Source organism: Rosa chinensis, chromosome 2 (genome assembly GCF_002994745.2).
Source record: "Rosa chinensis cultivar Old Blush chromosome 2, RchiOBHm-V2, whole genome shotgun sequence".
In the NCBI taxonomy this organism is placed as follows: Eukaryota; Viridiplantae; Streptophyta; class Magnoliopsida; order Rosales; family Rosaceae; genus Rosa; species Rosa chinensis.
The window spans coordinates 58,866,678-58,892,188 of record NC_037089.1 but is presented as its reverse complement, the minus strand read 5'-3'; the positions used below and the strand labels follow the sequence as shown (position 1 = coordinate 58,892,188).

General features: G+C 39.3%; 1 protein-coding gene across 1 annotated transcript; it reads left to right on the top strand.

The window, feature by feature from the left end:
- Window positions 1-13,061: 13,061 nt before the first annotated feature.
- Window positions 13,062-19,277, top strand: LOC112184639 (probable LRR receptor-like serine/threonine-protein kinase At1g51880). The gene is made up of 13 exons (XM_040515478.1): window positions 13,062-13,187; window positions 13,319-13,862; window positions 13,953-14,431; window positions 14,546-14,684; window positions 14,790-14,861; window positions 15,009-15,080; window positions 15,172-15,252; window positions 15,574-15,728; window positions 15,980-16,206; window positions 17,889-18,015; window positions 18,189-18,251; window positions 18,349-18,538; window positions 18,721-19,277. Exons 1-13 carry the CDS (start codon window positions 13,097-13,099, stop codon window positions 19,118-19,120), a joined length of 2,640 nt encoding a protein of 879 aa, XP_040371412.1. The 5' UTR covers window positions 13,062-13,096; the 3' UTR covers window positions 19,121-19,277.
- Window positions 19,278-25,511: the final 6,234 nt, after the last annotated feature.

Genomic DNA, 25,511 nt, shown 5'->3' with positions numbered 1-25,511 from the left:
ACTTCTTCTTGAATTTTTTGACGTTGGGAGTATTTGATCATAGGATTAGACAATTTGAAATGTTTTGCTTTATAATTATTGGATTTAATTATTTATTAATTATATATAATTATTTATTTTCTTCGTCTTGTGAAGTTTTTAGTGAGTGTAATCAATTTATGCATTTTTTTAGTTACATGGATTGCATTGTTAACCCTTAAATATGCCATTTTGTCTAACACATCACGATCTAGTTATTAAATGGGTTAAGCGGGTTGGAAACGGGTAACCCATTTAATAAATAGGTTAAGTTTGAGTTTAAATTTTTGACATGATTATTAAATGGGTTGGATTTAGGTCTGTCTGTTGCGACACGACAAATACCTTGACCCGACACGAACCCAACTCAACACGACCCATTGACAACCCTAATTATACCTATATGCATATATCTATATAATAAGGTACCTGTCATCATAACACTTTTTCTAGTTAATTTGATTTCAAGTATGTATCTAATATATATGAGGTTTATTTTTTGTTTCTTTTTCTATATTAGAATCAAATTTTTTTTTTTTGTATCATACCTCTTTGTTAGGCTTTCTACTACATTATACCTATGATCGTAGAAGATACGATATCTTTTTAGCTTGAAGGTTTATGGTATTCAAACCTTACTTACATATAACTATTTAGTAGGTAAATTAGAAATGTACTAGTTGAGAGTGAAAAGCTATCATGGGATTAATATGACAATATACCTAAAAAGAAGAAGAAAGTAATCCAAGAACAAGATACATATATACCTTACAATTAGACATGTTTTCGAGTATGTAGGTAGGCACCGAATGTGAGTCTAGGAGTGAAAACACAATAACAAAAGTTTTTTTTCCCATTTCCTGACCCCATCTCCAACCCTTTTGAAAATACTTGGATGAAACGTTTTTCTGGGTTTTGGGGATTGATAGACATGTTGCAATCCTTACTGGGCAGAAATCAAAAAAATTCACACAGAAAGCACAATTTTGGTTTCGTAGTGAAAACCTCAACTTTGAGATTAAAAACATTGCGGGGCTCTTACTCTTGAGAACCCAAATAAAATCAATCAACTTATTGATGAAGGATATGGTTCTTTACAAACACATATAGCTTTCTACGCGGCTACAATCTCTAGACTCACTAGAGAGGTGCTTGTCTTGAATTTTGACCTTCTGCTTCACTTGAACGGTCTGCAAATGTCGCTGCACTTGCATCACCAATCTTCTCTATTGATCTCGAGAGAATCAATGCATGTATATGAATGAACAATGAAACACTTAGACACGGAACAAATGTTTCATGGACTCCTATGGAACTATTTCTAAGCAAGCAAGACACACAATAATTTTCGCATCAAAAATCCCTACACAATCAACGCTACGTTTCTCAATGTATTGAGGAGAAAATAAATTCTCAACAATTAAGACTTAACCCTAATTGAACTCTTACTAGGAAAGATCTTTTAATAAAAGATATGCAATTAAAATAAACAAATCCTAAATCACCTAGGACTTCAAAAGCACGATTTTATCAGTTGAAAAATATCTTTGTTAAATAAAATCTAAAAACCAAAAGATACTTTCCAAAATTGGACTCCCAAAAACGTAGGGTTGACTAGGACTAACTCGGGCTGACTTGGGGATTGCAACACATGTTGCAATCCGTGCTTATGCTTGAGAAGTAATTACTTGAAATTCTCCGAGATCAGTTTTGATGAACTTTGTAGGCTTCTTCAGTGCTTTGTATAGAGATTCCAACACATCAAGTGTAAACCTGGCCTTATACCTACACCTTTTCCTTTCTTTAAGAACATTTCTTCAGTTGTCCCTCAGAGACACAAGCAAGAAGTAGGCCATAAATACATTTTCTCTCAATGTTTGAATCAAAGTCTCTTTCCATCTTTTGGAACAATAATTGATCCCATAAAGGAACAGGAAATCGAAATTCTATTCGGAAAGAAAATACCTACATATAAGAAAAACAAGAACTAAAATTTGTATTGGAAATGAAATACTATTGTAATGAGTATATATAGAAATATATACTCAAGTCAGTAATCACAATATAAAGCAAGGAAGAAATTAAGGATGCAATTGATTATGGTAAAGTCAAAACAAATTGATTTTTTAGCTTAATATTTCAAATTCAAATGGATGATAAGATCAAAGTAGATACTTTTTTAAGAGAAGATTATGGTAGATACTTTTTTGAGAGAAGATTAAGGTAAATACTTAACTTAACTCTCTATAATCATAAAGGCAAATTAGATATATCAAAAATATAGAAAAATAAAATAAAATAAAAAATCAAGGATAATTATTTTCATAAAAATACCTAGTAGCCTAGTTTTGCTAGGGTTGAGAGAGCGCCGCCCTTGGCCTCTCAGCAACTTCATCCATCATCGATGGAGAACTAGTCTGGTACCGATTTCGGCGTCGGATTCTTTGAGCAAGACTTCTGCCTTTTCCTTAAAAGAGATGGTGGTTAATGAATTTGTCGGCAATGACTCATTCTCAGATCCAATATGACATTGGCGGCTCTACTTTGGGGGAAAATGTTAGGATTGTGGCGCATTCATTCTAGATCAGTTTGGCACCGAGAGTTGGAAGCCTCTGTCCAATTCTCGCGCACCTGAAGGCGCTATTGACAGATAGAGGCTTTGGCCTGGTGGTCGTGTGGGTAGGTGCGGGGCTAGAGTTGGCACGCCTTTCACCTATGAGTGTAGGGAAGTGTTCGGCGCGGCAAAGTATCCTGAAAGCGGACAGCGGCCGGGACTACGAGCTTGCTTTGCCCGATCAATCACATATCAATCCCAAGGTGGTTCTGAACTGGTTGGATCAGTTTAGACAATGACGGTGACAAGGCAGCCATGCGGTGAAGGTGGCGCAGCAGTTACGGGGTAGGTCGAAAGGCTAGTCAGGCCTTGTTTGGATTCTGATAGAGGATTTGGGTGCCCAAAGAAAATCTCTTTTGACCTGGGCCTATGTTGATTGGGCTATTCTTGGGGCTGTGTGCAGGCTCGCTATTATCTGGATCCGCATTTGGGTTCTTGGAGATTCAGTTTGGGCTTCATCTTTTGCTGCACTATGGAATTGGGCTTTTTTGGGTCAGTTTGGGCATTTTTTGCTTTCATTTGAATTTGGTTTTTGTTACTTGGGGAAGGTTAGTGACAGAAGATTACCCGCTACTAGACATATTTCGGTGTATGGAGGTATGATGCACCATATCGTTGGTATCTTATTTAGTTTCTTGAACAAGGTCGGTGGCGGAAAGTTGCCCTCTACTCGACGCATATCTCTGCGTAGAGGTACGGTGCACCATATTGTCGGTACCTTTTTACATAGCCCAGGTTCTGTTCAGTGCTTCATCAAATGCTTAATTGCATCCTTTTTTATTGCTTTTCGTACTGTTTTTGATATTTCTCAATTCAATGTAGCTTCTACATCTATCGGTTATGATATTTTATTTAATAAAGACTTGTCAGTTGTTTAAAAAAAAAAGATATATAAAAAAAATGAGAAAAACTATTAATTATAGATATATACTCTACATGGAAGGTTCTTTTTTTAATAAATGAGAATTTCATTGATAAAACTCATGCCAAGAAGGCCATTACATACCCTCCTGCTGCCTCGCAATGGACAAAACAAGGATTCATGGTGTTGGTGACGAAAAATTCCGTAGAAGAGTTTGACTTACCAATAAATGCGGACTAGAGTGGGAGCTGATCGGGATTGATTGAGAAGGTTTCTTGGAGCGTTGATTCGAAGTTTGGCGATCGGCTAAAAGAGAAGGGGGGGGGGTACCTGCAGAAAACCCTCCAATACCTAAGTCAGTACGTTTCTCAGTAGTGGAGTAGAGAGAATTGGAATCAGATGGATTACCTGCACATCGAGATTCCTTTATATAGGCGATGACTAATTTGGGGAACAAGCCGCCATTATTTATGCTTTTACGGCTTCATTATTACACATTTATGATGACAATTATTGTTGCACTAATAACAGTTAATCGTTGCGTACTTACAACCGTCATTCATTGTGTATTTATGATAGTCATTCATTGCGCACTTATAAGCATAATTATTGTGCGTAGTTATTGTCGTAATAATCGCTGCATTCATGACTAAAATTTAACGCCATACTAACTACGGAGTTAATCGCCTTAATTGTGGACCCAATAGAATTTGACCATTCCCACAATGCCCCCAAAATTTCTCTTTAGACACTCGTCCTAAGAGCAAGTTTCCATTCTCTAGCTGTTTCGAATCTTGCCTCGAATATTTCCTCGAGCCTTGGCCGTCTCGATTATTTCCTCGAGCCCTGGCCGGCCCGATTCTTTCCTCAGACCCTGACCGCCCCGATTCTTTCCTCGGGCCCTGGCCGTCCTGGCCGCCCCGAATCTTTCCTCGGGCCTTGGCCTCCCTGAATTTTTCCTCGGGCCCTGGATGCGTCGATTCTTTCCTCAGGTCCTAGCCGCCTCGATTCTTTCATCACGACAAAGATTCTATCATTTTCAGCATGAGACATGGAATTGCCCCCATTTTCCTTTGAATCTGATCAACAACATTTTATTCTCCTTAGCCACCGGCCTTGGGTATTTACTTGGCCACCAGCATTACACATACATTTCAACAACACTGACTACAAATATATTTCAAATATAAAAGGAAAAAATCAGAATATGATTACTAAAGGAAAGAACGCTAGTCTACGTTACTTAGAATTGTATCACTTCGGGGCTTGTATTCCATCACTCCCAATCCTTAGTGATAGAAATGAAATTTCTAATGGTGCAGCTCCTGCCATCACTTTTTAGGGAAAAGTGCTTCCCGCAGACGGCGCCACTTATTGGAGGTGAAAAATTCCGTAGAGGAGTCTGACTCATCAATAAATGCGGACTGGAGCGGGAGTTGACCGGGATTGATCGAGAAGCTTCCTTGGAGCGTTGACTCGAAGTTTGGCCGTCGGCTTGAAGAGAAGGGGGGGGGGGTACCTGCAAAAAGCCCTCTAATGCCAAAGTTAGTACGTTTCTCAGTAGTGGAGTAGAAAGAATTGTAATCAAATGGATTACCTAGATGTCGAGCCTCCTTTATATAGGCGATGGCTTACTTAGGGAACAAGTGGCCATTATTTCTGCTTTTATGGCTGCATTTATTTACACACTTATGATGACAATTATTACTGCACTAATAACATTTAATCATTGCGTACTTACGACCATCATTCATTGCATATTTATGATAGTCATTCATTGCACACTTATAATCATAATCATTATGCGTAGTTATTGTCGTAATAATCGCCGCATTCATGATTGAAATTTAATGTCATACTAACTATGGAGTTAATCACCTTAATTGCAAGCCCAACAGAATTTGACCACTCCCACACATGGTGAAGACCATAGTGGTACATAAGGATCAATAGACTAACTATATTCGAACATATCGCTCACTTAGTTAAAGCAAGCCTATAACTATGAGATAATCTGATACATAGTTTATCGGCATAGAAACATAAAAGAAACTACATATTCTCCTTGCCCTTCAAGTTGGGGCTAAGAGGTTTTCCTGAGTACAACATGCTCAGGACTTCATCAGTAGGTACCTTTTTAAATTTAGGCAAACTTGACTGCAATAGAGGGCCACCGTGCAATTGTTGCAAGTGCCAACGTGTTGCCTCTCGACCACAGAGCCTACACCTAGTAGCACTGCCCAACTAGCGACACCAATCACCAAATCTGATCAGAATCAGATTGAAGAGGGGAGCCTCATTTGGGGGATGATCGTTCTTGATCCATCCATGGTGCACCTTCGGCAATACCAAGTACACAAAATTCAGACCAAAACATCATAGTTGGAGCGATCGAAGGCTTGGAAACAGTATTTTAGAAGCACAAGATGTTGTCTTGCTCCATGGAGGATATGCTATTGATGATGGAGAACCAAAGCAAGGAATTGAAGCGATGGTCAAAGATGAACATCTTGATGGATAGAGGTTGAAGCCGTTGCCGGCCACCTCTTGGAGGAAAAAGAGGTTGACAGCTAGGAAACCCTAGCAAACGCATCCTTTTTTCCTTTACATGGAAGGTTTGCTTATGTAGAGTATGTGTAAATTGAAAGAAAAATATTTATGAGTTTTTCCCAATAAAAGCTTATATTTTTGGGTTTATATCTAATTTTCTCTTCTTCTTTTTTGGATCTTCACTCAATGCCTAAATTTTACCAAAAAAAACTCCCATTCACGCTACCAACAAATTAGAATTCTCATTCACCCCCATTTAAAGACAAAATGTCAATTTTGGACTTTAATGAATTAAGAAATTACATTCTCTCTCAAATCCCCTCTGTCCCTCTGACTTTAACTTCTACCGGCGATATCAACCTCTGACCTCCATAGTGACAACGCAAAACCCGCATCCGAAGATATCAATCTCTCTCTCTCTCTCTCTATGTGTGTGTGTGTGTGTGTGTGTGATAATGGGAGAGGGGGCAAAATAGTCTCACAAATGAATAAAACACAAAAAAATATGAACTTAATTGGATATTAGGGAAAAAAAATGTGTAATCTTATGGGTAAGGGTGCAAGCTTATAATTTTTTGCGGCAAGTGTAGCTCAAATTTGAGTAAATGAACATTTTTGCTATTTTTTTTCTAACAAGAGTATTTCCTATGCTTTCTATGTCGACGACTAGTCAGCACTTTGGCTAGGATGAATTCATTTACCATATATATATATTTTTTTGGTCGGAGCCATATATAAAATATTAAAATAAGAATATAAAGTCAAAGAAAACCTACATATGACTTGCAACCAAGGATTCAAATTTCGGTTTCGGTTTCAGTTTCAATTTTGGTACTTCAAATTTAAAGAAATTATGGAGAAATTTTCGATTTTGGTGGAAATTTCTATTAAAAATAAAGAAATCACATTAATTATAAAATGATATTTTTGAATGATACTTTTACATAGACTAAACTAACCAATAATAAACCTATTTACAAAGTAACCTCTCTAAAATTATACATTATAATAGAATTGTGATATTTAATATGGACGAGTTATTAACTAGTACCGTAGTGGGTGATAGGAGCTTAAATGTGACAAATATAATGTGCAACCTTTATACTTTTCTTAGCTATTTCCTTTAAAAAGTTAGTTTTAACTTTGTTTTCTTTTTAAGTAGTTCGTGGAGTGATTCAAGAGAAATAGGAGCTGAAAGGGAGCAACGAAGCCATGGATCATGAATTACTGATGCAGAGGATTGAGTTTGATCAACCTTTTGGCTGGAAATTACAAGGAAAGTCCACAGAAAAAGTTGTGCAAAACAGTTGCTGCAAAGCAGAAAACTGCAGTTTCAGAATAAGCTTTCTGGGAACGATATTGAGGAGCAATTCTCGCATTCTTCCAGCTGCACCTTTGAAGAAAGGGGAAGCGATCCTTAAATAGATGATGTTTTAATTAAACAAAAGCCAAAGAACTGGTCAGAAGTGTCAACGAGGCAGTGGGAAATCAAAGTCGAATTATGCTTCTCGATAAGGCAGAAACTGTCAGCTTTTCACGAAGCTTTTTGGGAGATCTTTTCCAGCTATTTACTTGGAGTTTTTCCAGAAGTTTATTAATCATTGTAGAAGATGTGATGTCATAGAACACGTAGGAGTCAAGAACCATCCAGAAACGTGTCAAGAAAAAGTTGTTCCTTGTCCAAGAAGGAAGCTTTAGAGACAGAAATTGAATCCTAGTCAAAACAGGGCATTTTGGCCAAGACTCTTCTTTGGATGGATTTCTTGGGCATTTTTGGAAGGTTATTGCTGCTGAAAATATTAAGGAGAGTTCTAGAATAATTCTACAAGATTATGACAAGATTACCAAGGTTTGAAAATCATTTAATTGAGCACCAATTAAAGGAATCCTCAAGCAACTAGGGAAGGTTTTCAAAGCATTGTTGAAGAAGGAAACTAGGGCTGCACTTCTCCTATATATATTGAGCTTCTGCGCACATTGAAATGAACCGCACCCTCCACCTTCTCTTCTACCTCTCTTTCTTGTTCCTCGCCACCGTCTTTTTTTATTTTTCCTATTTTATTGTACTATGTTATTTTGCTACAATGTATAACTAAATTACTTTTGTTAGGGGCAAGGTTTGAAGCCCTAAGACATGTTTTTGACATTGTTTTTATTCTTAGTTTTGAAACTGCTTTGTTGTGAAATTTTTTATTTGGTTTTGGTTTACTGATAACTCTTGCATGTTTATGTTTTATGAATGCGCACATAAAATATTATGATCATGTGAGTGGGGCTAGAAATAGGTATTTTAATCTCCTAAACGGTTAATAATGCTTATTTCAATGGTAGTAAAACCTATAGGACAATAGGTGAAACCAAATAAAAAGAATTGCATGCTAGGTAGGCGTTCCACACTAGTTTTGCATACTTGTTTCGATCAAATTTCCACAGGTGATTAATGCTTAGAATAAATTGTTGATAGAATAAATTTTTCCTGAGCACGTTTTGGTGGTGGATTTCCGAATCTCTAACATCTTCATTCATATTATTGTAAATCCCGCATTGTTTTATGTTTTACTTTAATTTTTTGTGTTACAAAACCTAAAACCCCCCTTGTTACGATTTCATGTTCATACATTCTTTCATTATTTTCATACATACTTATATTCATACTTTGATTCTTTATTTGTTACGTAATTACTTGTGTACCCTCAATCCCCAGCTTGAACGATCCCTACTTATTCTATACTAACAACTACATTTTGCAGGGTTAAGTTGAGCGTCTATTTTGGGCGTATCAATTTTTGGCGTTGTTGCTGGAGATTGAAAAATCACTTGTTTTTACATTTTATACTTGTTGATATATACTTGTTTTAATCTTTCTATACAAATTTACGTTAATTACACATGTATATTCTTGTGATTATTTCATCCATTTGTTTAGCTTGTATTTCGTACAGGAAGCGAGTTCAAGTAAATGGCCATCGCTTGAAACTCTACTATGAAGTTTTGTGGAGCATGATGTGGAGGAAGTACCCCTCCAAAACACCCGACAACCTGAAGACTAAATGGAGGTACCGTCTGGCCGAAAGACGTTAAATTCAAGCGCTTCGTGGGAGGCAACCCAATGAATGGAGGAGAAAGATTGCAGCATTCAAGCTTCAATTTCTAAGGATGCTGTCTTTATTCCTTTTATTCTATTTCTTTGTTTTATATTTTGTTCTTGTTTTATGTTTTTTGTTTTTGTCCAGGTCAATAGGTAAGGAAGGTATGAAAAAAGTTTCACTTTTTGTGCAAAACAGAGTCCAGACGTGCAAATCAGTCTACTTTGGATGACTGCAGCTTTTAGCTCAGATGGAACCAGACGATCTATCATATATGCATAGAACGATATCTGAGTCTAGTTTATGTACGATTTTACAGAACTGGATTCGGAGTTCATATGCATTCCCAGTTCCAGTTTGAATGCAGAAAGGTCATCTCAGGAAAGCAGAAAACTGTGCAGTTGCGTCACATAAAAGGCAAAACAAGGAAGACTTTCCGTGGTCCAATTGAGGAGTTCTTTATATGGAATTAAATCTCTATATGTGTACTACGTTCAGGCCAAAAATCTCTTCCATTGGACCAGGGATGCTTCCGGAATAAAGGTTTGAGTGGGTAAAGGTCACTTTGCCAGGTTTTCTGTTCAATTTCTATAACTTTCAAACCGCTTGGATTTAGAAGGTGTTCCACATATTCATAGAAAGCTAACAATGTCAACTTTCACCTCCAAGTGGTATCATAGTCATCTGACTCTGTATTCAAAGGTTATGGAGGCTGAAACATGGGCAGACGACACAAAAATTGTGGTTTCAAAAGATGCAAAACGATGATTTCTTCCCTTTTTGCCCTCAACTACTTTTTCCTTGGCGTCAACTTAGCATGGAGCTTACGGTAGGAAGTCAAGGCCTTATGGTCTTGAGGTTGGGGTCTTTGTTGTCATCCCCAAAGGTCGTGAGCATGGGAGGTCTACAAGGGGGAGATTCTCTATACACTTTTTCAATTTTCTACCTTTGAATCTTCTGATTTCCTTTCTTTACACTTCTATTATGCATTGTTTGATTTAATTTTCCATACATTGAGGGCAATGTATGATTCAAGTGTGGGGGAAGGGAATCCAATTTGAGTCTCATTAAAAAAAAAACCAAAAAAATCAAAATTTTCAAAAATCCAAAAAAATTTCGTTAGTTATTTTCTTTCTTTTGGCGTCTGTAGTCTTTGTTTTGTTTTTCGAGTCTTAGGTTGCTTTCAATTGTCTAGGATGAACTTATATCTCTGAAATTATGGTTAAAAGAGGATCACAATATTGAGATGATGTTAAAAGAATTCTTTGGTTAATTACGATATATATAAAGCATATGATTGTGTAGTAGATGTGGTTTTTGTTGACCTTGGTACAGATTATTGAGCATGTTGATGATGAGTTTTGATTCATAATAACCCTTGTGAGAATTTGAGCCTATTTGCCATTCTTTGTGAGTGTTTATTGAAAATTATACTCTTATTTTTCTTGGCGATGCTTAGTGATCTCATTATCTTTCTCTTTGATTGACTGCTTGCCACAGATTAAGTTTAACGGACTCTAGAGATTACTAGAACTTGCTCTTGTACTAGTTGAAACTTTTATCAATACATGTCCCTGATTTCGGAAAGGATAAAAGCACCTAGGAACTTCCACCATAGCCAAAATAGCTTGTGTCCATATTTGTGCCCGTCGTGGGACTCTCCTATTTTAACTCCTTTGAGCCTACTTTTTTCTCTCTTCTTGGTTGGAGTACTCAACTTTATAGCAGATAAAAGTAAAAAGGTTTTTTGTTGTATTCAACTTGATTGCAAAAAACAAAAAATCAAAATTTCATATTTTCTCTATGAAAGTACGAAGTAAAAAATTCATTATTAGTGAAATACAAATTTCACAGAAATTCTGAAATTGCAGACAAAATTTCAGCATGAATTTTTAAATATATCTTCGGAAATTAAGAATTTCGCCGAAATGTACGGAAAATTTTGAAAAATTTTGGGAAACTCCTGACGGAAATGATATAGCATATAAATTTCGTTTCGATACTTCAACATTACGAAAATTTCGACTGAAATTTCGGTAGTTTCGGAGAAATTTGAAACCTTGCTTGCAACCCATATAAGGTTTTAGTCCGTCTCGCTAACAAAATGGATTGTCATTTATTGCCAAAAAAAAAATTAATGGTCATTTTCAGACCCAAAAACTTGACTATGTCTCCAATCATATGAATTTAATTTCTCCGAGAATACATTAATTTCCAAGATCTATAAGATTCATGACAAGCATGTTTGCAATTCTTACGAATCAAACACAACTGTTCTACTAGAGGAACCAGTCTCGAAGCTTCAAGGAAACTGTTATGCTCAAGGAACCAAGTCTGACGAATCAAACACAGTTGTCTTACTCAAGGAACCAGTCTTGACAACATTATTCAATATGAACTAAGGAAGCATCTCATTTAGTAGTCAATATTTACTAGTCAATTGCTAATACGTACCCCTGTCATTAAACCCTGCTGCATTCATTAGTCTCTGAAGCTCGACCACATGACCAAAAGAAAACTTGTTCCACGCAGTACGTACTGCTCCACCTACCTAGACGTTAACATATATATATGACACATGCATTGCCCCGCTCAAGACTCTGCACTCTTCCGTCTCAATCTACAAGCAAGAATCAGCTAGCTCTACTTTCAGATACTTTGGTCCCATACCATTCACACCAGAAACCAGATCCACACACTAGCTAGCCTCGCGACATGTATTGAATTGAGTTGAATTGAAAGAAACAAAGAGACAGAACTATTTAACTTCTTCTTCTTCTTCTTTTTTGTTCTCTTCTTTTGTTTTCTTTTGAACGTAACCCCTCAACTTCTTAATGTATTCCTTTCGCTTCTATTTCATAAGGTCTGCTCATCTAAGAGACAGTTTTTAAGGGACTGTGAGACACAAGTGAATGTGACAGCTAAAAATAAATGCACAGATTTAAGTTGTTATAATTTCTGCTTTTATATTTAATACATGTCAACGATATATTTGTCCCTCATGGTCCCTTAAAACTGTCCCCTAAGTAAGCAAATATGTCTATTTCGTTACTATTATCCATCTTACTATTACTATTATGGATAGGAGTTAGGAAGCTGGTCCAAATAAAGTGAGGCCAGAAGGAATAATATCATATATGTTCAGAATAAGCACTTTGTTCACTTGGTCGATTGGCTGTTTAGCAACTGTTCAACCACAAAAATTCCGTCAAAACCATTGCAGCCTCTTGTGCATAGGAATTCACACTACAAAACATTATGAATTAATTTTCGATCACTTTTAAACCTCTTTTTTTTTTTTTTTTGGAGAATCGATCAATTTTAAACTTTAATTGAACAGAGAGTATGAAACTTAATTTCCAACTTTCATGGTAGAAAATATTAATTTACTAAAAAAATAAAATAATAAAGATCTAACATTCACTCTTAGATTGATGATCAAAGTTTCATGGTACCAAAACTCATTGTATCCAGTTCATTATTAATGAAGTTTCTTCTTGATCAAAAAAAAAAAAAAGTTTCATCTGCGGAACTAGGAATTGAACCTCAGCTGAGCTTTAACTGGTATTTCACTATTTCCTATGCTTTTCTTTTTTATTTTGACTCAGTGTCTAAATTTTACCAACAAAAAAAAAAATTTCACTCCCCCTACCAACAAATTAGAGTTCTCATTCACCCCATTTAAAAACAAAATGTCAATTTTGAACTTTAATGAATTAAGAAATTACACTCACTACCACTCATCTTTCTCTCTCTCAAATTCTTTCTAATGCAATTGGACAGGTATATATGTCCAATTTTATTTAGTGTTTAGACCAACTAGTCAAGACATATTACAATATGACTCTTCAAGGATTGAATGAGTCAACAACTTGGATGTGTATATATATGTTGTACGTATAGCTTTTTTCTTATAAGGATAGTCTTCAAAAACAGATTAATTTGCGTCTCATCTTCCAAACTGTAATGATGTTGCTTCCACTGAAGCAAATCCTCTTTGCACTGCTTGGTGGTTTTTCTCTTATACTCCTAGTCCATGCCCAGGATGATCAATCAGGTACGACAGAGATATATCTGCATTCGATCTGCGGTAAAATATATAGCTCAAGCATGCTAATTTTTTTTTTCCAACATATTTTAAGCTAATTAAGTGTAATATTGTTGCATGTCTCTCTCTTGTATGCTCAGGCTTCATCAGCATAGATTGCGGCCGAACTCAAAACTCCAGCTACACTGAAAAGACAACAGGCATCAACTACATTTCTGACACAGGCTTCATAGACACCGGTGAAAGTAAGCTCGTTTTGCGTGATGTAAAATATAATTATCAACAGCCATACTGGGGTGTCAGGAGCTTTCCTGAAGGAATCAGGAACTGCTACAAGATCAATGTTACAAGTGGGGACAGATATTTGATCAGAGCAAGTTTCGTGTATGGGAACTATGATGGCAAGGATGAACTACCAACATTCCTCCTTCATCTTGGAACAAATTTGTGGGATTCAGTGAAGGTGGAGAATGTATCCCATTCCATACACAAGGAGCTCATCCATGACCCTCTCCGAAATTATATCCATGTTTGTCTGGTGAACAATGGATCCGGGGTTCCGTTTATATCAACAATAGAACTGAGGCCTTTGCCGAATAGTACTTATCAAACACAAACAGGGTCCTTGGCACTTTACAGACGACTGGACACAGGTCAAATAGCACCTAATCTAACTGCATATAGGTAATGAGATATTTACATATATTGATCCACTGTTGATCAATTTACATGTCGGAGATGAATACTAATGGAAGTTATATGATCTTTTAATAGGTATCCATTCGATATGCATGATCGATTCTGGTACAGTCATAGCCGAGAAGATTGGACACAATTAAGTACCGCATCGACCATTGACCTCAATCAAAACGACTTTTACCAGCCAGCATCTGATGTTATGCGTACTGCTGCCACGCCGAAACTTGCAACTGATGACTTGAGTTTCTTCTGGCTGCCTGCTGATGAAAATGCAGAATATTATGTTTACATGCACTTTGCAGAAATTGAAGAACTCTCAGCTAACCAGTCTAGACAGCTTGAAATTACCATGAACGGAGAACTGTTTTATGGACCATTTGCTCCTGGTTACTTGGAGACATTTACTGTTTGGAGCACTCAGGCAATGAGTGGAGGACAATACAACTTTTCAGTCATAAAGGGAGCTGGCAACTCTGACCTTCAACCTATCCTTAATGCCATCGAGATTTATACAGTAAAAGAATTCTCAGAACAAGAAACAAACCAAGATGATGGTTAGTAATTATTCCCTTACACTAGCCTAAATTCATTGCTATCTATTAAGTGCCTATGTACATTACGTATTTCATTGATTTGATACATTTTCTGTTTGATTCTGAAAATACTAGTGAATGCAATCACAAATATCAAGGTAGCATATAAAATTGAGAAGAATTGGCAAGGAGATCCATGTTTCCCAAAGAATTACTCATGGGAAGGTCTAAACTGTAGCAATTCTCCAAATGATTCACCGAGAATCATATACTTGTAAGTCTATATGTTTTCCAAAAATTTTCCAAAAAATTACTGAAAATTTCTATTGTAGTACAAACGCCTTTGTAAACTCTGAGTACTGGAACATGCAATCTGCAGGGACTTGTCATCGAGTGGATTAACAGGGGAAATAGATGCTTCTGTACGGAATCTCGAAATGATACAGACTTTGTAAGTAAAGAAATATGTCTTATTGTCATCAACGTTAACAAGTTACAAAAATAACTGCTAAGGTAGACAACATAATATTGTCAGATTTCCATTTGGCAGAATTTCATTTAGCTGGTTGATATCTGATTGAGCTGCTTATGATTTCAGGGACCTGTCTAACAACAACTTAACAGGACCAATTCCGGACTTTTTGTCTCAAATGTCAAATTTAAATGTCCTGTGAGTCTTGTTGTTAAATATATATTGGCAAAACTGCAATTCAACCATTTTGTTACGAACTGTGCTATAGTGCTTAATTTTACCTTTACAGAAACTTGGAGAACAACAAGCTCACAGGCTCAGTTCCAAATGAACTTAATGAAAGAGCGAAAAATGGTTTACTATCATTAAGGTTTGTTTTGTTGAAAACCTGTACCATAGAATTTTCTGTATTCTTTTGGCCTGTTGATTCAAATTTGTGTTTACTCAATCTAAAAATATGATCTTAAGATTGATGAAGATGCAAGGCACCAGTTTTTTTTTTTTTTTTGGTTATTTCTATTTTCAAATATCTTATTTCATGATAAAATAAAATGTTCAGGTTTTTCCACAAAAACTGAAGATGGTTCAGCATTAAAACATCTGCTTCTAATATTATAGATGAAATTTCAGTATTTGTGCCTACAACTGATCAAATTGTAACTACACGTGCTATCAACCATTTTCATGTCAGTTTGTGCGACAATCCAAATCTATCTGGAAATGTTTCTTGCAAAAAAAAGAAGCAGAGTTTCGTTATTCCCATAATAGGGTCAATCATCGGCATTTCAATCCTCTTATTAATTGTAGCAATTATCTTCTGGCACCTGAAAAGGAAAAGACAGCATGGTGAGACTTCCCAATATATGTTAGATTGTATTTTATTTTTGTATTTCAATAAAAAATATGAGATAGAATTGTAGATCCTGAATCAAGACTTGTGCAGAACAAAAAATAGGAGACATTTGTGCAATAACGCTTGCAAGAACTAAAGAAATTATAAGAATAATGTGAAGCAGTATAGTAGTACAAGATTTTCTTCATATATATATATATATATATATATGCTCATCATCAACTTTTTATGATTATGATCTTAGGAGCTGTTTTGGGGGCAAAACCCCCCAGTGGGTCAGTGGAACTTGGGCCAACACGACGACAGTTCACATACTCAGAGATCCTCAAGATCACTAACAATAGACAAAGGATTCTTGGCAAAGGTGGGTTTGGAACTGTTTATCATGGCTACATAGATGACAACACTCAAGTAGCTATCAAGCTGCTTTCGTCATCCTCAAGTCGAGGGCTTGAACAATTCCACGCAGAGGCAAGTTTGTCGAGATAAGTGATATGCTATTTCTATCCACCTAAATAGATGCATAAAAATGCCTATAACTTAACCCTACAAGAATATCGAAAATAGTATAGGTAAGTAGGGATCATTCCCGAAAGAGAATCACTAATCTAAAGACTCAAAACAAATTAAACCTAAACTGTCCAGTTATAAAGATCTGACTGGCAGACGACTCTAAAATATTCTAAATGTCACAAAAAATTATAGACAGACTTTAGACATGATAAACTAACTACTGACAAAGTTTGATAATTTTTTAAGGTGTTTTGGTTGACGAACTAATTAAATAAAAACGAAACACTAAATGACTCCGAAAATAAAAAGACTTGATTCAAGGTTTTGAAAATATATCAAAGATAAAACAAGTTAGAGGAATTGCATCCACCACCAATCAATCAAGTAAACTAATCATGTTCAACCTAATTTCATTTATGTATGGATGAAGATGCTCAAGTTAACTCAACGCTTGAATTAACCTATTATTTTTCCTTACTTGTATGCTAGGTGAGAGACGCTCTACACCTAACCTATTTTCTAAAATGCAATGTAGGTTGACGCAACTCTAGATTTAACACAAAGAAATCATTACGCAATAGAAAAACGAGACATCACAAGGCATCTTGAGTACGACGCGTCTCAATTAACCTAGGAACCTAATCACTTGCCTTATAGACAATGTACTACTCTAGAATTCTCAACGGAACCCTCGAAGCAATGCACAGGCAATGATCATTCTTAGCAATAGAATCCTAAACATGCAATCTAAGTTACGCACCAAAGAAAACATGCAAAGGAATCATCAATGTGAAGATAGAAATTCAGTTCTCATCCAATAGATAAACAAAACTAACTGAAAGACATAACAAGTTTACAATCATGATTTGGGGCTTCAACAACCCCTAACTAAAGAGTTAGTTCAACATAGAAGAAAAAAAAAAACAAAGACGGGGAGGAAGAGAGAAAGAGCTGCTGCAGATTGATCTCCTTTTATATGCTTAGAGGTTGCCTTCATCTTTCTTGTTGTCTAGGAATCCAAAACCTAAAAGAATTAGGGTTCACGTACTTAGGTGGAGTTTTCCTATTGGCTCTTGAACTTGATGACTTATTCCAACCATTCACATCATGCCAATTGTCCACCATAAGTCGGAATACGAAGCAGAAACTCGTCCTCCAGCTTCTTGGTGTGATTTGGGCCTCGAAGCATAAATTCCCGTCCAACCTCAGATTCACGCTTAGCATGACCTTCTTGTACTAAATCGGCTATAACTTCTTCTAGAAAAATGATATTGACAAGCCGTAAAAATATCTGGAAACTAGACATCGGAGGCTTTCCATCAATATAAAGATCATTTTATGGATCATTGTGAGCTGGTCTCAATGATCTGTCGAATTCGACTGATCTGCACAGGCAGATTTGCTGATTTTGCTTTTCAATCCCTCTTTTACTTCTTTTCTCCTTCTTTGCTCAAAATACCTATAAAACAAGTAAACAACGTAAATAACAAGAAAATACACTAAACTAACAAAGAAAGTATAGAGATTAACGTTATTAATATTGCATAATTATGCTCCTATCAATATTGCATGCATTATATTTTTTGTCAATCATATATATAGTCAAATAATATGTTTTGTTTGTCACCTCTTGATTATAGGTTAATCTTCTTATGAGGGTTCATCATACAAACTTGACTAGCCTTATAGGATATTGTGATGATGAAAACAACAAAGGACTCGTTTATGAGTACATGGCCAGGGGAAACTTACAAGAATATCTTTCAGGTTTAGTAGCTGCAATATCGAAATTAGTCACTAGCAAATTCTCAGTCCTCCAATAAATTTTCAGGGCTTTGAGTTTTATACACTAGAGATATATTTTTTTAAGTAAATTCTACACTCTGCTCAAACATTATGATTGTGGAGGCTTGAGCTATTCTGTGTTTTTATGGATGTAGATAAAAGTTCAAATGTCTTGACTTGGGACGGTAGACTTCAAGTAGCAACAGACGCTGCACAAGGTAAGCAAATAGTTAGCAATATTCCAACTCATGTCTTAGCTACCATCTGATTTCCTTCTGTCTAAAATGTGAAATCAATTGAATATTTGAAATGCAGGATTGGAGTATCTACACTATGCTTGTAAACCTCCTATGATCCATAGGGATGTGAAAACAACAAACATCTTGCTATCAAAAAATTTCCAAGCCAAACTCTCTGATTTTGGCCTCTCTAGAAATTTCCCTGCAGGCGATGGGACTCATATAGTTACAGGTGTTGCTGGAACCCCTGGCTACCTAGCACCCGAGTAAGTAATATGTCATACTACGGTTCTATTATGATTCATTCTTTCATAATGAAATCTCAAGCTCTTATGAATATGTGACCTGCATCAAATCATTTCCCAGATCATTGATCCGAACTGATCTGAAGTTTCTCTTCATCACATTTATTTCTCAACTAAACTTGAGTTGCATGGTTGGCTTGAAGGTATAAACAACTAAACAGGTTCAATGAGAAGAGTGACGTCTATAGCTTTGGGGTTGTACTGCTGGAGATTATCACAGGTAGACCTGCTGTTTCGAGGACACGAGAGAGAATCGCCATCAATGAATGGGTTGGATCAATCATTCCAAAAGGAGACATTGACACTATTGTGGATCCGAGGTTAAAAGGAATATTCAATGTCAGCTCTGCCTGGAAAGTAGTGGAAATAGCAATGGCATGTGTCTCTCCAGAGGCCAATAAAAGGCCAACCATGAGTAAAGTTGTTGGAGAACTGAAGCAGTGTCTGGAAACACAACTGTCTCAAAGAAACCAGAGGAATTCCTTTGAGATTGTGTCTCACAATGGTTATTCGATCACTATGCTACGTCCCTCAGTTAGATAGCCGCGGTAGTAATCTTATGTAAAATAATGGGAATTGGAATTTGATATTTCAACCCTTCAGATTAGCCCTTGTTGTGTAATATTGATACTGTGTAGATTGCAACTATCTCATAGTCAGAAGGTGCATCTTTTTGTGCATATGCAAGAACTTTGATAAATTTGGTTCCCATTTCTGATCTTTCACCGATGATTATGGTACTGCATGGTTTTCCTATTCGATTCTTAACAAGACTTCTGCTGTTTGCTCAATTACTCTTGTCTTTTAAACAATGCTAAGTGAACCACCTTTTTGGGATGCGAAAACATCACCAATGGACACTGAGTTATGACTTATTCGACACTTAACTCACTGTATTTTCAACAATATCACTTAACTCACTCAGTTTTACATCTGTCTTTCACTTAACTCACTGTCGTTAATTCTGCCTTTAAAATCTATTAAAAGTGAGGGTATATTTGTCTAAACACTAAAAAAACGCATTTCTAACTTCTTCTTTTAAAAAAAAAAAAGACAATTTTTTTCTTCAAATTATATTTAAGTTAAAAAATCATTTTTTATTAGAAATCTCAGAAATTTAAAAAATTGAAAAAAGTCTAAAAATGTAAATTGAGGGTATATTTGTCTAAACACAAAAAAAATGCATTTCTAACTTAAAAAAAAAAAAGAAAAAAGACAAATTTTTTCAAATTATATTTACGTTAAAAAAAATCATTTTGAAAATTTAAAAAAATTGAAAAAAAGTCTAATAAATGTAGTTTTTTTAAGTTAACAATGATTTTTAAGTGTTTTGACAAATATACCCTCAATTTTAACGGCTTCTAACTGTAGAATTAACTGCAGTGAGTTAAGTGAAAGACGGATGTAAAACTGAGTGAGTTAAGTGATATTGTTGAAAATACAGTGAGTTAAGTGTCGAATAAGTCATGACTCGGTGACTATTGGTGATATTTCCCCTTTTGGGATTTCAAATCTTGGCTAACTTAACCCCTGAAACTTATCTAAGCTCGTGCTCCATATACTCAATGCTTGTGCTTCAATTTTCTTTGAAGTGTGTGGGACTGAAAACTCACTTTCAAAACACTGGGGCTTTTGAATATTTGAGCTTCAAGTAATGTTAAGGACGCCAAAACAAAATTCTAAATTGATCCGCCAGTGTTTCATTTATTCTTCTTTTTCATAAATGAAATACTAATTCATACTTTTTTTTTTCTCTTTTTTTGAGAAAACAAAACTGCAAGACAACATTCATTTCAAAAAAGTATCAAAACAAACAAAAAGATAAAACAAGATTTTATTGTCAAATTTTAAAATGTGTATGATAGTGTAAGATTTTATACGTATGAGAAATTATGGGCAGCTATTTGGAATGCTAAAGTTCCTGGTAAAGTTGCTCTACATGTGTGGAGATCATGTGCTAACATTTTGCCTACTAGAAATTGTCATAGTACTAAAGGTTATGTGGGGAATATGACATGTCCTCTATGTGACGAGGGATTGGAAAATAATGTGCACCTTTTTACTTAATGTGGATACGCACATGAAGTTTGGACAACAACTAGTTTGACTTTGACAACGGTACCAGTGTTAGATTTTAAGGATTGGCTATTGCATATAGTAGCTAATCTAAATAAAGAGCAGTTTGGTAAAGTAATGATGCTTATATGGGCAATCTGGAAGAATAGAAATACTCAAGTGTGGGAGGGTGTCAAACAACACCCCTGTGATTCTGTTTTATTGTCGTTGGGTTGGCTGGCAGAATTCTCAAAAGCGAATGCTACTGGACAGCAACCAAGAGTACAACGTCAAGGATGGGTATTGTTAATGTCTAAAAGTTCGGCGGTAGCTGAACCTTTGTTAACGCCGATCCGATGGGCGGATCGATACTTGTGGTGTTCTCAAAGCCTCCGCTACCTGTCAAGTAAAATACAAAGGGCGTCAGAGGGAGACCGCGCTGAGCGGTCTTCAACTCTCCGATGCCTAAGTTAGTCAATGTATTTATGTTGACAAAGTAACAGTAGGTAAGTATTGAATGCGTTGTTAATGAGGAGAGAGGAGAGAACCTTTTATAGGTGAGGAGGAGGCTGACCTCTTCCTTGTTTTCGATGTGGGACTGAAGTGCTTCAGTTCCCATCTTCAGGAGCTTCTGATGCTGCTCTGGCGAGGCGCGTGGAGGCGCGTTGGCGGTGATCTGGGGGTGATCCGCAGCTGAGGTTGTAGCCCGCCTGGCGGTGTATCTGTATGTCATTCCTTTGGTTGGAATTAGTACCCTTGGCGGTACAATGAGCGTGGCCCATTATAGCTAATTATGCTTGCAAATGTACATGTATGTACAAGTCCCCCAAGTCCCCAGTCAAGGAGGGCAATCTTGGTTGGGGAGTTGCTTGGCGGTTTGAAGCGTTCTCTTCCGCTAGACTTTGCAGGAGCATAATTAGCGTCAGTGCGTTGTCAACCATGGATTTTGTGAGAAAACGCTTTATACCCTTTCGGGTGGGCCCCTGCTAGGCCCCCCAGGGAGTCCCCCACTCCCAGGCTAAGATAGACCTCAGGATGGTCGGCAAATTGTTCGTTGAGGGGGAGCTGCACGGAGCAGAGGGTGTTAGGTTGCGACCCCAATCTTAGCACCCGAGTGACGGGGGTCAACGTGCCTGATCAGGGCCGTCGTAGACTGTTGATAAGTCCCCGTGTCCCGTAGGGACGGTCTGACCGTAACGCCGCGTGGCGGTCGTTGTCAGAGTGAGGCGTGGCCTCTGGATCCGCCGATGGCGGATATCCCCCAGCTGACTGCAGCAGGAAGCAGCGTCCAGTAGACGTGCATGGCGATACTTTATTGAGCGATATTGCGTTGAACAAAGCACGCAGTTTGCAAGATGAAAGGGGGTTCCGCCACAGGTGTGTAGCGGAAGACACCCCGCTTGCAGGATGGCTAGGGAGAAGTTCTGCTGGCGGGGTTTCGCTCAGCGGAGACTTCGTCACTTGGAAGATGACAAGTGAGAAGTTCCGCTGGCGGGGTTTCGCTCAGCGGAGACTTCGTCGCTTGGAGGATGACAAGGGAGAAGTTCCGCTGGCGGGGTTTCGCTCAGCGGAGACTTCGTCACTTGGAAGATGACGAGTGAGAAGTTCCACTGGCGGGGTTTCGCTCAGCGGAGACTTCGTCACTTGGAGGATGACAAGGGAGAAGTTCCGCTGGCTGGGTTTCGCTCAGCGGAGATTTCGTCACTTGGAAGATGACGAGTCAGAAGTTCCGCTGGCGGGGTTTCGCTCAGCGGAGACTTGGTCACTTAGAAGATGACGAGGGAGAAGTTCCGCTGGCGGGGTTTCGCTCAGCGGAGACCTCGTCGCTTGGAGGATGACAAGGGAGAAGTTCCGCTGGCGGGGTTTCGCTCAGGGGAGACCTCGTCGTTTGGAGGATGACGAGGGAGAAGTTCCGCTGGCGGGGTTTCGCTCAGCCGAGACCTCGTCGCTTGGAGGATGACGAGTGAGAAGTTCCGCTGGCGGGGTTTCGCTCAGCGGAGACCTCGTCGCTTGGAGGATGACCAGGGAGAAGTTCCGCTGGCGGGGTTTCGCTCAGCGGAGACCTCGTCGCTTGGAAGATGACGAGTGAGAAGTTCCGCTGGCGGGGTTTCGCTCAGCGGAGACTTCGTCCCTTGGAAGATGACGAGTGAGAAGTTCCGCTGGCGGGGTTTCGCTCAGCGGAGACTTCGTCACTGGGAAGATGATGAGTGAGAAGTTCCGCTGGCGGGGTTTCGCTCAGCGGAGACTTCATCGCTTGGAGGATGACAAGGGAGAAGTTCCGCTGGCGGGGTTTCGCTCAGCGGAGACCTCGGACGGTTGGTGAAGTCATCCAAGTGGTTACTTCCACCAGACGCTTCGTCTGGTGGTTGCTGATATGTGTCCAACCCGTAGAGGGTTAGCGTGCGGAGGCTTGCTTCCTAAGCCTGGCCGTCTTCTCGCCATAAATGATAGTAATTATGGATTTTGTAACCGAGGCGTCCGGAGGGTAAGTGGAGACGTGGGACACGTGTACGGCTGGCGTGAGATGCCGTTTTTCAATGGATGGTTTAGAATTCTTTGACGTTGACATAATTAGGGGGGAAACCTGCGAGATTGGACACTTTGCCAAAACTTCAAACTCTACTCGTCGTCTTCAAGCTCTGCTCGTCCGAGACTCCAGCAAGAGGCTGCCGGGATTTCGTGGAGTTCTCGTGCCAGGAAAGACGAAAGTTTCCCTCATCGAAGATTACTGTTCATCACCACTCCGGAGTTTTCGCCTTTGAGGTTGGTATCTTGATTTTCTTCCCTGTTTCATTGGTTCTGTTGATTTTTGGGTTTTGTTGGTTCTGTGTTTGGGGTGTTATCTGTTCTTTTCTGGTGTGCTCTGAGGGTGTAAAGTGAGATTTGGGGGTGGGTTATGGTGTTTGGCAGAGGGTTTGTGTTTAGGGATTTGCTAGATGGTCGAATCTGGGTTGAGTGTGGTTGTTCTTGTTTTGGCTTTTTCTGGGTAACTGTTCTTGATGTTCTTGGTTATAACTGATGTAAGAATAGGATAGATCTGTGTTTGTGCTAACTGGTGTGGGTTTTAGGGTTTGGGATGGCTAACGTCATAGAGATTTCGAGCAGTGAGGATTCCGGGTCTGACGTGTCGTTCAGCGCGGCGGATAGAATATTTATTGACTCGTTGCGTCCGTCTGCCCATGCAGGAACCTCACTGCCAGAACCGCTAGAGGTTGAGCCGTTACAAACAATACCTTGGGGCGTAGCCATGGGTCGTGTTTCGCGTCCTGAGAGTTCTAGGGCAGGGGAGACAGCCGCTGCAAAAAATAGGCGTGACGAGCGGCTAGCGAGTAACAGTGCCGCCAGTGGTTCCGTTGACGGGGGAGATGTGGCGGGAGAGAATGCCGAGTCAGCGTGGGTTCTTTCCGATGGTACCTTTGTTGACGAGGCAGGTGGGCGGATGAACGATGTCGCCGTCAATCGGTTGAAAGGGATGTACCGCTTGCCGGGAGTGGTAAAGCTGCGTCCTCCGACAGTGGACGAGAAGGCATCGATGCTGCCAAGGGGGTCTGCCGCCATGCACGAGGCGATATTCCGCCAAGGAGTGACATTCCCACTGGTGCCCAACCTACAAATTTTGGTGTGCGAGTTCGGCCTTGCGTTCGGGCAAATTTGCCCCAACATGTGGCGGTTGATGTTAGCGCTGAACTCGCTATGACGGCTGTCTGGTTGTGAAGGGCCAACCGTGGCGGAAGTGCTGCACTTCTACGAACTGGTATATGTGAAGCGCCAAGGCTGCAGGGGGCAGGTGAATTTGAGTCGGTGTGTGGGAGCGCCGAAGCTGATCGAGAATTTGAGGGACTCTATGTCCTATTGGCGGGGGACCTTCTGTGTGGCCACGGAAGGGTGGGAATACCAGGTCGGGTCCAACGAGGGGGAGCCGACGTTTAGGATTAAGTCGGAGTTTCAGCCTATTCGAGGTTGTTCGTCGAACATAACTGGCGATTTCCATTTGGCCATATCTTTGGTACTCTTCTAACGATTACAATTTGTTTGTGCAGCGCTACAACTTGAAGCGTGAAGAAGAGTGCCGCGTGACTCGTATCAGAGGCTGTTGGCGGAACCGCAACCTGCTGGACTTTCGCCCCCTCACCGGTTGGGAGTTGCTGGTCGACCTACGCCTGACACGTGCCGTTGGTAAGAAGTCCCCGTCACACTGTATCTTCAATCATATTGTCCCAGGCTAACTTGTTGTTGTCTTTTTTTTTTTTTTTTTTTTTAATAGAAACGCCGCCGGGTAACACGCGAAGCCGCGACGCCTTTGCCAAAGCTATAGACCGTGTGGAGATTGACAATTTCCTGGAGATGATGTATGCAGCCAGGCTGGCGGCTCAGCAGACGGTGGTGAATCCGGAAACGCTGGAGTTAAGTCAGTCCGAGGTTCCGGTGACGCTGCCCATGCCGCATCACTCCCACCTTGGCGATGACGGCCTGCCAGTCGCCCAAGCTAGGGGCAGCGTGGCAGGCGGGGAGAAGAGGTCTACTACCGCAGCGCCACAGAAAGAGAGGGAGCCCGCTACTCGTCGTGGGCCTCAGAGGAAGCGAGCGGGGACCAGCACTGCGCCTGGGACGGAGCAGCCTGCAAGGGAGTCGAGGCCTAGTGCTGTTGGAAGCACACGGGTACTTCAGCGAAAGCGTCGTCAACCCGACTCCGCCGATGAGGAAGAGGAGGATGATGTGGAGACCATTGGGGCCCGCCAACAGAAGAAGGCGCGACAAGGTCCGCTCAAGGCTCCCGCTGTCGAGGGGAGAGAGGTTCCTGCGAGCGACCTGGATTCGTTCGCCGCGTACGCAGTGTTCCTTTTCCACCTCTGCGAGCGGCTAGGGTTTGGCGGCCTAG

What these genes read in the sequence shown, in the direction of transcription:
- LOC112184639 (XM_040515478.1), top strand. Translation starts at nt 13,097, where the DNA reads ATGATGTTGCTTCCACTGAAGCAAATCCTCTTTGCACTGCTTGGTGGT. An exon ending in TGCCCAGGATGATCAATCAG is followed by an intron (nt 13,188 to 13,318) that starts GTACGACAGAGA and finishes TTGTATGCTCAG; the next exon opens with GCTTCATCAGCATAGATTGC. An exon ending in CTTACAAGAATATCTTTCAG is followed by an intron (nt 18,016 to 18,188) that starts GTTTAGTAGCTG and finishes TTATGGATGTAG; the next exon opens with ATAAAAGTTCAAATGTCTTG.